The sequence below is a fragment of the Octopus sinensis genome, linkage group LG3 (assembly GCF_006345805.1).
Source record: "Octopus sinensis linkage group LG3, ASM634580v1, whole genome shotgun sequence".
NCBI lineage: Eukaryota > Metazoa > Mollusca > Cephalopoda > Octopoda > Octopodidae > Octopus > Octopus sinensis.
Genome location: NC_042999.1, coordinates 120095290 through 120109064, shown reverse-complemented (window position 1 = coordinate 120109064; position 13775 = coordinate 120095290). Strand labels below are relative to the sequence as shown.

Sequence of the window (13775 nt, the reverse complement as noted above, 5' to 3'; positions counted from 1 at the left end):
AGCATGCATAACGTATACATACTCACTCATACATGTATACATACTCACATATACGTACACACACACATTAAGGTTGCAGTAGTTACTTTAGCGTCTTGAAATTTATGACAAATGTCATACGATGTTTTACGCGAAACTTAAGAGACCAACGTAAACACTACGGTGTGTACACCTTCAAAATAAAACAATATAAACTCATTGGTGAAAATCTAACGAACTTTTATGTGTATCAGTTTCTCTTTCTCTCTCTTTCCTTTGTTTATTTCTTTTTTCCTTCTGTCCTTCACTTCCTCTCCCTCTGTCAGGCTTTCCCCACTCTCTCTCTCTCTCTCTCTCTCTCTCTCTCTTCTTCCCATCTGCTACATGCTTCATAGTGGATTTGTTTTCATGTGTCTGCAAGTCTGAAAGTTACCTTAGATAATAAATTTACCCCTCTAACTTTAACTGAAATGCAGTCAAGGGCACTGTCACAAGTATATGTATGTGGCCTGAGACAGAAGTTCACCATTCGTTTTAAATGAAGAAATTCTACATGCATGTTTTTAAGTTTTGGAAATGCATTTGATTTCTGGCATTTTTAAGCATGTATCATAGTCCATCTAGTGGTAACTTCTTCAGCTTCAATGTTTCGGTTCTCTGCGTTACGCAGCACCAATATTTAGTGCACCTGCAACTGTTACATTCCTGTTCTATAGTCGTTTGTGGGTCCGATCACTTGCTACTGCGGCATTGCTGATTAGCGATTAATATAGTCAATGCTAGTCGTCTACCTGCATAATAATGATAACGGTGCTAAAAAGACCGCCATGTCGACAGGTGCCTAATTATTCTGTAAAAGTCTATAATATATTTCTATGCAATCCTTTAATCTTTTACAAATAGGAGCCATATCTCACTCCAATCAAGTATAACCGCCATTAAAGAAATATGGCACATTGCATAGTACACTTTTAAACACACTCTAACAATAGGTAAAACTTAATGTTCTCGATCAAAGCTAACTTGGGACGGCACATTTGATCACAGAACAATTTTATGTGAGATAACTTTGATTTAATAACAACAATAACAATGCGTTTGACATTTTGAAGAAAAAACAATCCTCTTCAACGTAAATAATGATATTTAAACGTCACATGTTTTCTACAGAATATAACATGCAAACTGGAGGATATAATATACTCTTTGGGGCATGTGCACCACTGAAACCGTTTATAGGATATATGGATGATGTAAGTATCATTATTTTCTTATTATACGCAGATTTAATTGTTATGAATATTTAATTTACTCATTTTATTTCGCATATTACATCCAATTTCTGCAGAATTTGAAGCCTATTTCTGCTATATAGGAAAATATTTTGAATTCTTCAAAACAAAGAAAAACGCTCAGCAAGAGCAGTGAGTTAGTTTTTTGTCGTTTACAAATTTAGCGGATGCACAACATCATGTACGTCTAACATCATGTTACTCACTTTCTGGTCAACGTTTTCAATAGCTTGTCTAACTGCTCATGACAAAGAGTTACTGAAAGATAGTTAAATGTACTTGTCAGTATACTTAAAAAGTGCGAAAATGTTATCAAGTTTCATAATGACAGAGTAATGCTACCAAATATTGAAATTGTCAGCCACGAAATGCTAATCTAAATCTTTAGGTAAATTTGAGCTCAAAGTGCGTATATTTGGAACCCGGTATTCTGTGCAACATACTTGAATTATGATCGTAGTTCAAGGGTTAATAACACTTTTATAGAATCCTCAAATGTGTTCGATCTTTAAGGCAGTCTAGACGTAAGTAAGACATTCTCCTCGAGAGATCCAACTTCATCAAGTGTTATTTAATGACAAGTGTAAAAGTAAAGTGATGTGAGTGACAGTTTGACGCTATGTCAAAAATGTCTATGTTAAATTAGTCGATCATGAAGTTTCGTCTCTTGAATCAACAGAGGAGACTTGCGCTTGAGTATATATAGACATATGTGTATATATGTGAATGCGTGTTTATATTTATATTTATATATATATATATATATATATATATATATATATACATATATGTGTGTGTGTGTGTGTGTGTGTGGAGCCGCGTGGATTAGTGGTTAGGGTGTCAGCATCATGATCGTAAGATTGTGGCTTCGATTCCTGGACCGAGCGACGCGTTGTGTTCTTGAGGAAAACACTTTATTTCACGTTGCTCCAGTCCACTCAGCTGACAAAAATGAGTAACGCTGTGATGGACTGGCGTCCAGTCCAGCTGAGAAACACATGCGCCATAGAAACCGGGAAACCGGGCCCATGAGCCTGGCTAGGCTTTAAAAGGGCGCATATATATATATATATGGTAGAATTAGAAATAGAAAGTCCTTTGTATAGTATTATAAATTTTGAAAATATTAGAATTGGTTTTACCAATTTATTTTTCCAGTTTAGTAATTAGTTGTCTATAAGATATGAGGTGTTTACAAATTGTAATTTGGAATATCTGCAAGAGTTTATATTTTCCCCCTATCACTTTGCTTTTAGGATTAAATTCAATGTTCCTATAAACCATACGCTATGTGAATAATTACTCACATCATGGGTGATTTATAGAAATATTAAATCTAATCCTAAAACCGAATTGTGCGGAGAAGAACCTCAGGCCTCCTGGACCTTTGACGTTAGGATTTGTAAGCAACCCATAATTCATAAACTGCGTATTACGTGGGAAAACCACCGGAAAAGCCACTTCTACTAATTTCATGTATATATATAATGATCCAATTTAAGATGAGCCAATTTAAACGTGAGAGCATTATGTTTACGAAGAGATGCTTCTCTTTCAATGCAAGGAAACATTATTGCTTGGCAATAGCAGCTTGAAACCAATATCTAGATGATAGAAAACTATTTGGAAAACGCTTTGTACATTTTGCTTCTTGATAAAACTAAAATATTGGCTACTATAACGCACAATTTACAAGGTAGAATTCCATGAAAACACTTACCCTCTGTATGGATACAAAGAACATTCTCTCCCATGACTCTTGCTAACCTTCGGCGAGAAAGCAAAGAAAAATATGCTTTCCATACATTTATTCCAGAATATAATTATTTTCCATCTATAAGAAAAATATCGCTTCAAAAAATGCTTAAATAATAAATCTGTTTATATCATGCTGTCGATTTCCAAAGCGAATGACATTGTGTTATACATGATTACCACTCAGAAGAAATTTGAAGAATATATAAACGAAAATTACTTATGCATATGTGTGTATTCTATGCATCACTTCCCCTCATTCCTTAATTTCAAATTCAACATCTTGACATTACAAATATAAATAAATTATCAACTCTCTTGTAATAACTATCCGGTAGGGGACAACACATTCATGCTTACATTTTTTCCCTCACCATGAAAAATGCTTCGTCGGTCTCTCATATACCGGTGTGCATATATGTTACCTATTCTCCGTCGGTATTTCAAAAATATTCACATAAATTTCAATGTATGAATGCACAACCTTCGGTGATCATGTAAATTAATTCACTTTTAGATCATTATATCAGAGATAATGCCGCTAATTCTTTCTTCCCAAATCTACATGCAACAGACTATGTATTTTTACTTCGTATATACTTGTGCTTCTAGGTGCAAGCTTAAATTCTGTGCGTAAATTATGAAACATTCAATGTCGGTTTTAATGCCTGTGTTTCACATTTCTTATATTTTTCTTTTATCTATGTTCAGTATTTTAAAGTATTTTCCACATAACATGTTTCCTTGATATGGTATCACTTAACCCAAATTTAGCCCAGTTTTGATTTAGCTTTCAGCATTTACAAAACTTCTTTAGTTCCATTCCTTTCCCCATGATGTTGCTGCTTGTCTCCTCTGGTTGTTTCTATTTTTCCATAAAGTTATAGAACACTATTTTGTTTGTGTTTAGTAAATATTCATTTTCAATTTTAAGGTGTTTATATCTAGTTGTTGTTTTTTTAGTTCTAGACAAAATATTTTAAATGTGGTTTCTCGATGCATTAAATATGTAGATATTTGCTGAATCTGTTACGTCTTTATTTTTGCTCTTCTGGAACTAAAACCTTATACTCAGAGATTAGGTGGTGCACAGCTTCAATATCATCATTGTACAATCGGCATTTTCGATCTACTCTATTTTTCGTCACATCAGTTTGGTAGTTTAGGGTCAATATGATTTGATCTCGTGCAGGTAAGATGAAGCCTTCACTCTTTGCCTTTAGCACTGAGCTTTGTAAAAACTAATGATGTGCTTCTGGTCAGGCTGCTTGCTACGGCACTTATATTTGTCATGCAAAGTTTTCTGCTTCCAACTACTAGCTAACTGTTTGGCGTTATATTTTTTTCTTTTAATTTTCTTTTCTTTGGAACAACAGTTGTCATATTTCCTCCAGGCTGATTAGTACGACATTAGTAGCATATCGTTTGCTCTCCATCTACGTCAGACTGAAGCAACTTACCCGTTTCGGAATTTTCAGTGAGTTTACATCAAGTAATTAGTTGTTTCAAGATATTAGGCCAGTCCAATTGCGCTGAACTTGTATGAAAGTTCAAACAGGATCAGTCCATGGGCTCTGAAAAGTTAGAAACGATCTACGTCTTCCTTTAGATGGATCATCTTATTATAAGCGCCAAATGCTAATGAATTTTTCAATCCATTTTCTTTATTTCACTGAAATATCAATTTTGAGGGATATGCTCATAGATTCGGATACATCAGCGTTATACTCAACTCGGAAACATTAACACAAATACACTTCACTCTCTCACAAATACTGAAACGTCGACACTTGTAGAGACATACGGAGATTGACACTAGTAAAATTCTAATATATAACACCAGTGGATAGGTGAAATATGTGATCTTATAAGATCCCAGTATGCTGCTAGAAACAAAATGGTTCCGAAAAACATTGGGATGGGATTGCGCTGGAGATAGTTAACTTACGTGAAACATGACAAAATACCCAACCTAACAGAGGTTCCAAGATGGTAGCAAGTTCAGGTGGTAATGGAATCTGGGAAATCTCGATGAGGAAGACTAACCAAGGCGTTTCGTCCTTGATAAGGACGCAAAATCATAACTGAAAGAAGGCCTCCACTACTACCAACACCACAGCTTAAACACCAGGAACAGCTACAGCAAGCAAAAAGAGGAAAAGCCACAGTAATTACATCAGCAGCATGCAAATGTGTGCATCAACAGTGGTTGTATCACCATCTACATGGCTGTAAGCAGCAATGCAGAAAGAATAACACTAAGTGCGGAGTGGTCAGTAACAGAAAGAATATAAGAAACATCGTTCGCAATAGATACCACATCACAAACAACAACAGCAAATGAATGTCCCCAAACAACAATAGCAAATACAAAACAATGATCCATACGACATGGCCTTGCTCCTTAGAATCATTCAGATATGTTTTGTGAAGAAGGGGACGATACTGAACCTAAATATCGAGAAGAGACCAAAGCAAAACAGAGGAAAAAGAAACAAAAGAGCGCGAAAGCAAAAACTGACTACCAAATAGGTGGTTTGGGACATGCCCTTGAGTGACAAAGCACCAACGTCAACGGTAATGGAAGCTAACGCGTGTTGCGAGCACCATCATCTTCATTACCACAATAATTACTATTGCAGACACTACCACTAACTACGACCTAACTCATACACACAGCAACTGTCAAATCACTCACCAACTCGAGCAGAAAGATATTAACTACACAGCGACAAACACACGCAATAGTGACAAGTGGGTCATGCACACAAATATACAAGCATAGCACACAATAAGTACATCACATTAACTTTTTGAATTCCAGCATACATAAAAATCATCAACATACCACAACCCAATACAACATCTTGAAAAATAAATGCCCAATTGGAATAGAAGTTTTATGATTTAATATTAGGAAAATGCTATACAACGAAAATTTTATGGAAACAGCCGTAGTCAACCGGACAGCCTAAGCACTGGTGACTCAATAGGGCTAAAGTAAGTGATCCTTCTCACTTTTCCCCCATTGCCGAACGTTATCTTGGAAGGAGGACTAGCTGCTCAACGTCCTCGGATCCTTCTGTGTAGATTCTGTGACCAACACGAAGCAAGAATTTCTGATCTACAAGTTCAACTTGTCGATCGGGATTGGAAAAACTGTGCTTTTCGAAAGATTTACATCTCACGATACGTATCAGGTTTAGATCTAACGATACGGACGTGAAGAAAAGTTAGTGGTTCTGAAGGTGAACAGTAGTTAAGGAAGCGCCTTCTTATTAGTATATGTTTATTCTCTGGCAGGGCAGGACAGCTAGAATTCTTTAGTCGTCTGGAGGTTTCACTCGAAACATTCTGCGCTTTAGTAATAGTGGGCGGCTGGAATGCTATCTTGGGCACAGGCTTGGATTGTGCAGAGTTCGGTACAAAAACCTCGCAAAAACGCTCAGAAGTTTCCAACTTTCTGCCATTTACCGAATGCATTTCACAAATGTGCCTATGGAAAAATGGGTAAACTACAGTAGAGCATCCAATCCTATCTATATAATATGTTAGCCAGTAGATGTTTTGGGTCTGTGCATGTCTTGATTATATGACAGAGCTTTAGTTTCATTCTTGTGTTAGAAACAATAGTTATTAGAACACGGAGTTGCGAAAAACGTTAGAACGTCGGTGAAAATGTTTGGACATCCCTGACCCAGTCATTTATATTCTGAATTTGTATTCTGATTTGAAATCATTTTCTGTCTTTCAACTTTCTAAGTACGGTCAACTGGTCAAGTACTGTAATAACGATTAATTTCGTTTATACAAAATTGCTGGCTTCGCATCTAAAATAAGTGACGTTACAGAGTAAGGAGTTGGCAGAATCTTTAGAGTAAAGAAAGCATACCTACGTTCAGCTTTCTTTATGTTTTGGATTCAAAAGTCATTGAAGTGCAACTTGGCTTCCTTGGATTCGAGGTGGATCAAATAAAGTACAAATCAAGTCTAGAGTCGAAGGCATGACAGCCTTGTGCCTCGGTTAGAAACCGCTACTGAAGCAGGTGGAATAGTTAAAGTGATAAAGAGCCGCAAGGCACTTCTTTTAATTGTATGTTTGGAGTTCATCTTTGCAATTTAGGCTTCCAGAGTCAATAAACTAAAACATCAGTCGTACTACTGTTGATGACATTAATTTACCCTTTCATCTAAAAATTGTTGGATTTGTGCCTGAATATGAGGCAATTATTATTTTCACCATCATCATCATCATCATCATCATCATCATCATCATCATCATCAACAACAACATCATCATCATCATCATCACCATCATCATCATCACCATCATCATCATCTATCATGATCATCATCATTGTTATTGTTATTGTTATTGTTATTGTTATTGTTATTGTTATTAATCTCTTATGAGTAGTAATAGCTGTATTTGTAGTAAAGTATATTTTCTTGTTGGTAGTAAATATGAAACAGAATTTATTGTATTTATGTATCCCGTCAAATATTTGTTATGACATTAACGCATCATAATAACAATTATAAAGCTATTCAATCATATATAACTTCCATTTTAGCAATATGTTGTAGTTTTTAAACTCGTACGATTTTTCTATTTCACATAACTGCTGCATACATCAATTATTGGAGAATTACTATCAGTTCTCTGCAAAAACAGTTTCGCTTATTAATGATGAGAAAATATGTTGTATATTTATTTTGGTATCTAACAGTTTTTGCTATGGTGGAATAAAAGCGAAATTAGATTCAGAACACAAGCATTAATACTTAATATATGTATACTAGCGGAGCACTCTATACAATTCGTTGTGGTCATTTCACGTAATCCAGTAATTGATATTGAAAGAGGTGCAACTAGTGTTCTCCCGTTCCGAATAAAATTCTCTTCATATGACAATGTGATATGAGTGTGTATATGTGTGTATATGCTTGCGTGTGTATTCGCCTATCTAGGATCAAAAAATTAATTAGTATTCCTGGTCTACGAAGATGCTTCAATTCACATTGAAGACTTTTTTCTGTTACATTTTTTGAGTAATAGGCAGAAACCAATACAAGAGTAGTTAAAGGCATGTCACTATGTATCTATTATTGTGCGTGACGTTAAACAAAGTCTATGGCATCAATATAATTCCACAACAAAAATTCATTCTCTTCACACACATTATTAAGGACTTTAAAACAGAAGCGGGTGTCACGCAATATCATATCCATCAATTATAATTCGTGACTTCGTCCCATGGAAAGAACTGAATATATTTGTATGTTAGAAAGTACATTAGCATCTATGGTCCCCAGAACTGAGAATGCAACATACATATACTTTCCTAACAATGACCACTTTCCAACCTGTACCTTCAAAACGACACCTGTGCAATGCTTCTTTCTTCTCGTGCAAATATACAGTTTATATCCCAACTAAAGATCGCTAATTTTCGCACATTATTATTGTTCTACGTTCATTCTCTATATTTATCAATGCATTTATAGTGATCCTAATATTTGCGTGAGTGATCTTGTACCTAACGGATTAATCAGTTCATATATATATATATATATATATATAATATATATATATATATATATATATATATATATATTACGGAGATGAACTTGCATAGCAAGTGACCTGATCTTAGATTGTGTGCTAGAACGAAAGCAATGGCAGCATGGAAGGTGTTTCTAAGCCATTTTAGAAACAACTTCCACCTTGCAATTGTTTATATATATATATATATATATATATATATATATATATGTACAAATTACAATCGAGACAATGGAGAAGTAGTGTTAATATAATTTATTATCTGCAAAAATTCAACTCGTTCATTTGCAGCTCTTTCGGTCTTGCCCCAAAGATTCCAGTAATTGAAATATTTTTTCGGGCAAAATCTCGTTAGAAGAGTAAAAAGACATATCGTTAGGTTATTACATATTATTGCTGTTAATAAATTATATTTTCTGGATCTTAATCTAAATACTTATAAACCAAGATTTGTATTATTATTTTAAAAACATTACTATTCACAGCAAAATAATATGTGACAAACCTTTAGGCGTTTTTTTAGACTCTATTTAAATTTATATATATATATATATATATATATATTGAGTCATCTCATAACTAAGGCGGTCTTGAAATTGCATGAACTAAAAGTCGGAGGGGAACAGGATAAGCTACCTGCACCAACTTGCTATTAAAACAGGTAGTAATTTTGCTTTGTACTTATTCTTAGTGCAATTTTTGAAGAATGCACTTCGATTTTAACACTTATTTTTTCAAAGCTATAATGGAAGTGACAAAGTAGCATGTTCGGTATATTTCATTTTATGAGTTCAATAAACGAAACAATACTACAGAAATTGCGAAGAATATTAATGTCGTATATGGGGATCGGACTATAAACGTAAGCCAGAGTCAACGTTGGTTTAGGAAATTCCGAACCGGAAACTACAGCCTAGAAAACGAGCCTCGTCATAGAAAATCTATAGAGCTCGACGAAGACGTCCTGCAAAACATGATGGAACAAAATCCCATCGTAACTGTTGAGGAATTAGAAGTGAAGCTATGTTTTATTCATTCTAACATTCATTGCAACCTACGTGCCATCGGAAAGGTCAGCAAATTGGGTCAATGAGTTTCTCACAACTTCCGGAACCTAATCGCGCAGAGAGTGAATGTGTGCTCTTCTTTTTTGTCACATCTCAGGAATAGTAAATGGTGACGAAAAATGGGTTCTGTATAAAAATCTCTAGCGACGATGACAGTAGGTAGGGAAAGGAGAAACCCCGGCACCCGAGGCTAGAGAAGGTCTTCACCCACGTAGTTTGTTGCTACCTGTTTGGTGGGTTCACTTTTAAACCCAAACTAAACGATAACACAGGAGACCTTGTGCGAGCAGCTTGAGCGGCTTAAATCAAAGCTAGAAGAAAAACGACCATTGTTGGTGTAAAGACCAAAGGTATTCATCCATCAGGATAATGCTCGTCCACATACATCGAAGATGAAGTTCCAAAGGCTGGAGTAGTCTGAATGGGAAACGATGCTCCATCGTCCATATTCGTTGGACATTGTCCAATCTGATTATTATTTATTCCGCAGTGCTCAAAATCATTTGGACGGAAGAAATATGAATTCTGATGACGAGGTTAGAACAGTACTGGTGGAGGGGCCGTGCATAGCAACCAGATAGATGGAAGAGTATTGTAGAAAATGGAGAATATATTCTAGATTAAAACAGAACTGTGTTCCTTTAAATTTTGAAAAATAAAAGATGTATAAAAAACCGCATTATTTATGGGATATGCTTGTGTGTGCGGAAGGGAATTTACATTTATGTCCCTGGATCCTACATTTATATTAGGCGCATAACTGTATATAACTATTGGATATTTCTTTTCCAGATATCACTATACACATGCATTCCAAGAGGAGCAAAATGAAAGACGAGCCACTGATCTGTTAAGCTAAGGAAGAGCTTACGATATTTGTTAACTCAGATATAATCGACTCATCCTAGCATTATTATAATCTTACGTAAAATTCTCTGCAACGCGTTAAAATAAATGAAATGATATCGAAGTTGGGACAGTATAAATCTAAAAGCACAAGGCAAGATGTTTTATATTATTCAGTATAGTATCAATATTGAATGAGTTTCACTCACCCCCAACTTTACTTGTTTATTCACCTATAATATTTTTATTTACTGTAATATTTTCCTTTTTTTTTTTGGCCAATACAATATCTTGCTGCGAAGATTAACTTTGTGTGTGTTATAATTAAACAATAAAATAAAATATTACTGAGCCTGTTCTTTGTTATGATTACTATTATTGCTTTTAATACGCTATACATCTTTTGGCATGGTAATTACTTTGCAAGTGTATCATTAATGAAAATGATATTTTTAATATAAAGGTAAATTTTGTGAGGTTTGAGGATAGTCAAATTGCATGACTTTAATGCTCGTATATATATGCCGGTAATGCATATCGTCATGTTCTCTGCTCTTTTCTAGAAAAGGAGAAATATGTTAGGTCAATGCTAGCAGTTCGAATGTTCGTATATGGGAAGTTGTTATTCATCCAAACACTCTATTGTAAATACAAACACTACATCGTAAATTCATTCTTTTCAATCGATACACTCTTTTTGGTGGAAAGCATTCATTAAATGACCCATTTCCAATCTACAACGCATATCTGCCTCTTCTCTTCTCCGGCCGTCTATAACAGGATGTGCAATTCATTATTTTCAGAACTAATCTTAAAATGCAGCCCCTTGCGATAATGTCATTCTCCTTCAGATTAAATGATAAACGATGTTAGTCTGGGTATTTTTCAAAATAGAATGTTTAAATGAAAATACTGTTATTTGACTTTGTTTCCTTTTCTTTAACAGGTTTCTTCAAATTATTGTGTGCCCTTACATATGAAGAACTTCTTTAAAATGAAATATATGAAAGAAATTGCTAAATATATTTGTGTAGATATTCTTATATTTGAGGATGCTTATTTTTTGTTTTTGCCAAATAACCACACGCGCTGTATACTCGTTCGCCACTTCACTTCATTATTATTCTTATTCTAGTGTATTTTGTCTGAAATCACAATATTCTGCGACCTCTTCAGTAACTCTTCATCCCATGTTACTTCTGTTCTGTTTAGTCCATGTTCAGATAAACGACACTAAAATTAGGACAAAGGACACTAAAATAAGAATAATAATAGAGCAGAAGTGAAAAACAAATACATAAATTTAAGTTTGAGCAGATAGTTACAGTTAAAGTATATCCGATGTATGACAATAAAAATACAAAAATTCGATATCATTTCTGAGAATATAAACACATATATTCGCGAATCACACACTTTCATTAGATTTACAGTTTACGTATTTTTATTTGGAAGTAATTGCTTTTAGAAAGTGTGCAGCGTGTCTCTTTTAATTAACTCATATGAAGGGCGTGACCACTGCATAGAATATTTCTCACGCATTCCTACATTTCGATATCTCGAGTCTATAAGCTTAATGTTAAAAATATTAAAATTAACTATAGCAGATAGGTTAATGAGAGCAATATTTTAGTATCCAACCGTACCATGTTGAAATATGACACATTATATATAAAAAGGGAAGTATGTACTTTTCCCCTCTAGTTTATCATCAGAATAAGATAAATTGTTCTTTGCGTGTGTGTATCCCGAGATGAAACCAGAAATAGACACATCTGCATGTATCTGCAGTGTTGGGTGCGCTGTTGCCTCGGTCTTGTTATATGAAAGAGAACAGTTTATCAATCACTAATTAGTTTACAATAAATTTAGACAAAGGTAGTATTAACTAATAAGGAAATTCGGCAATGAATAATACTGCTAGGCACCGTTCGAAAGTGATATGCTTAGCAAGCGATAATTGCATCCAGCAGTTTGTCAATAATATAATTAGCTAATGATGTCGTTATTATAGAATATATGCATTGAATACATCGACAGCATGGAATATATTTATGGAATATATCTATAAATTGATATAATTTGCCAACAATATAGTTTAGGAAATGTATAAAGTTTGTAAATAATGTAAGTAGACAAAATGCAGTTTTTATATTAAAATGGTTAGCCTACGCCATAGTCTGATAACAATATATTAGAAAATTATACAGTTATCTGAAGATATGATGACAATGGATAAACATAATATGTGCTAGAGGTAGTCATGATTTATTCATCTAATGAGATAATGGTTCATCTTGTAGCATTTGGTCCAAAACGTTCTATTACAAATCCAATAACTCTCAATATCAAAATTGATTAACCAATTAATGATTAACAAAATCATTTCAAACAAATTTACCACACGTAATACATTAGGTAAACATCCATTATATTTTGCAAACAGGCCTGGGAGAAATTTGTTTTGCTATTTTCTTCAAACATTGACGTCTATTTTAATGTAAGATATTAGTTCATATTTTATAGACTATTTAGAATTTAATGTTAAACTTGAATTCAGCAGGATTTGTAATGAGAGTAAAAAGATATTAAAGTTCTTTCTCAGGATATCTAGACATATCTGAATTAACAACCACGAGAATAAGGAGACCAAAGTCCCTAAGTCTCAATATAAGTTATGCAAAAAATTCACAGTTAAGGGAATTTCCAGATACAGTACGTATCCTGCACTTCAAAAGTGCAGCCATGTTTCCAACTCATATTTTTTTTGCAGAGTAAGCAAAGGCTGATATATTTGAACATACATAGGTACAATACCACCACTTCAGTTGTGTATTTTATTTAAGAGCACGAACAATGTAATACTGTGCTTCATATATCTCAGACAATTTCGGAATGTTTCAGTCAGCAGTGGTGCAAAACAGTATACATAATTAGTGAATGCTTAGAGACTTGATATAAGAAGCAGCAAAACTAATTAGAAATACTTATAGAGTAAAGAGCAGGGTTAACTCAATGAACAATATTTTAATTCTTTCGTCATGTATGGAAGAAAAATCATGAAACTTTCCAGCATTATTAGACCTTACCAAACATGCATATATTGCAATATTCACTGCAGTATGGGTGAAAGAATCATTAAGCAGAGTTATAAATTGTACATGATGATCATGGTCAGTTAGTATGCGAATGGTATTAAAAATTCAACAACTGTTTCTGGGAGATCGGTAATCCATAATAAAGTCTGTAGACTTATTGTATTAGAGAATG

The 13775-nt window shown here is 34.2% G+C and overlaps 1 protein-coding gene across 1 annotated transcript in view; it reads left to right on the top strand.

Annotated features, from left to right (window-relative positions):
* The window catches only part of LOC118762797 (asparagine-rich protein-like), a 48667-nt gene extending 37857 nt beyond the window's left edge, over positions 1-10810 (top strand). The window contains exons 6-7 of the mRNA XM_036501689.1: positions 1150-1232; positions 10452-10810. Of these exons, the coding sequence (XP_036357582.1) occupies positions 1150-1232; positions 10452-10490 (122 nt within the window). The 3' untranslated portion in view covers positions 10491-10810. The remainder of the gene's footprint in view (positions 1-1149; positions 1233-10451) is intronic.
* Positions 10811-13775: the final 2965 nt, after the last annotated feature.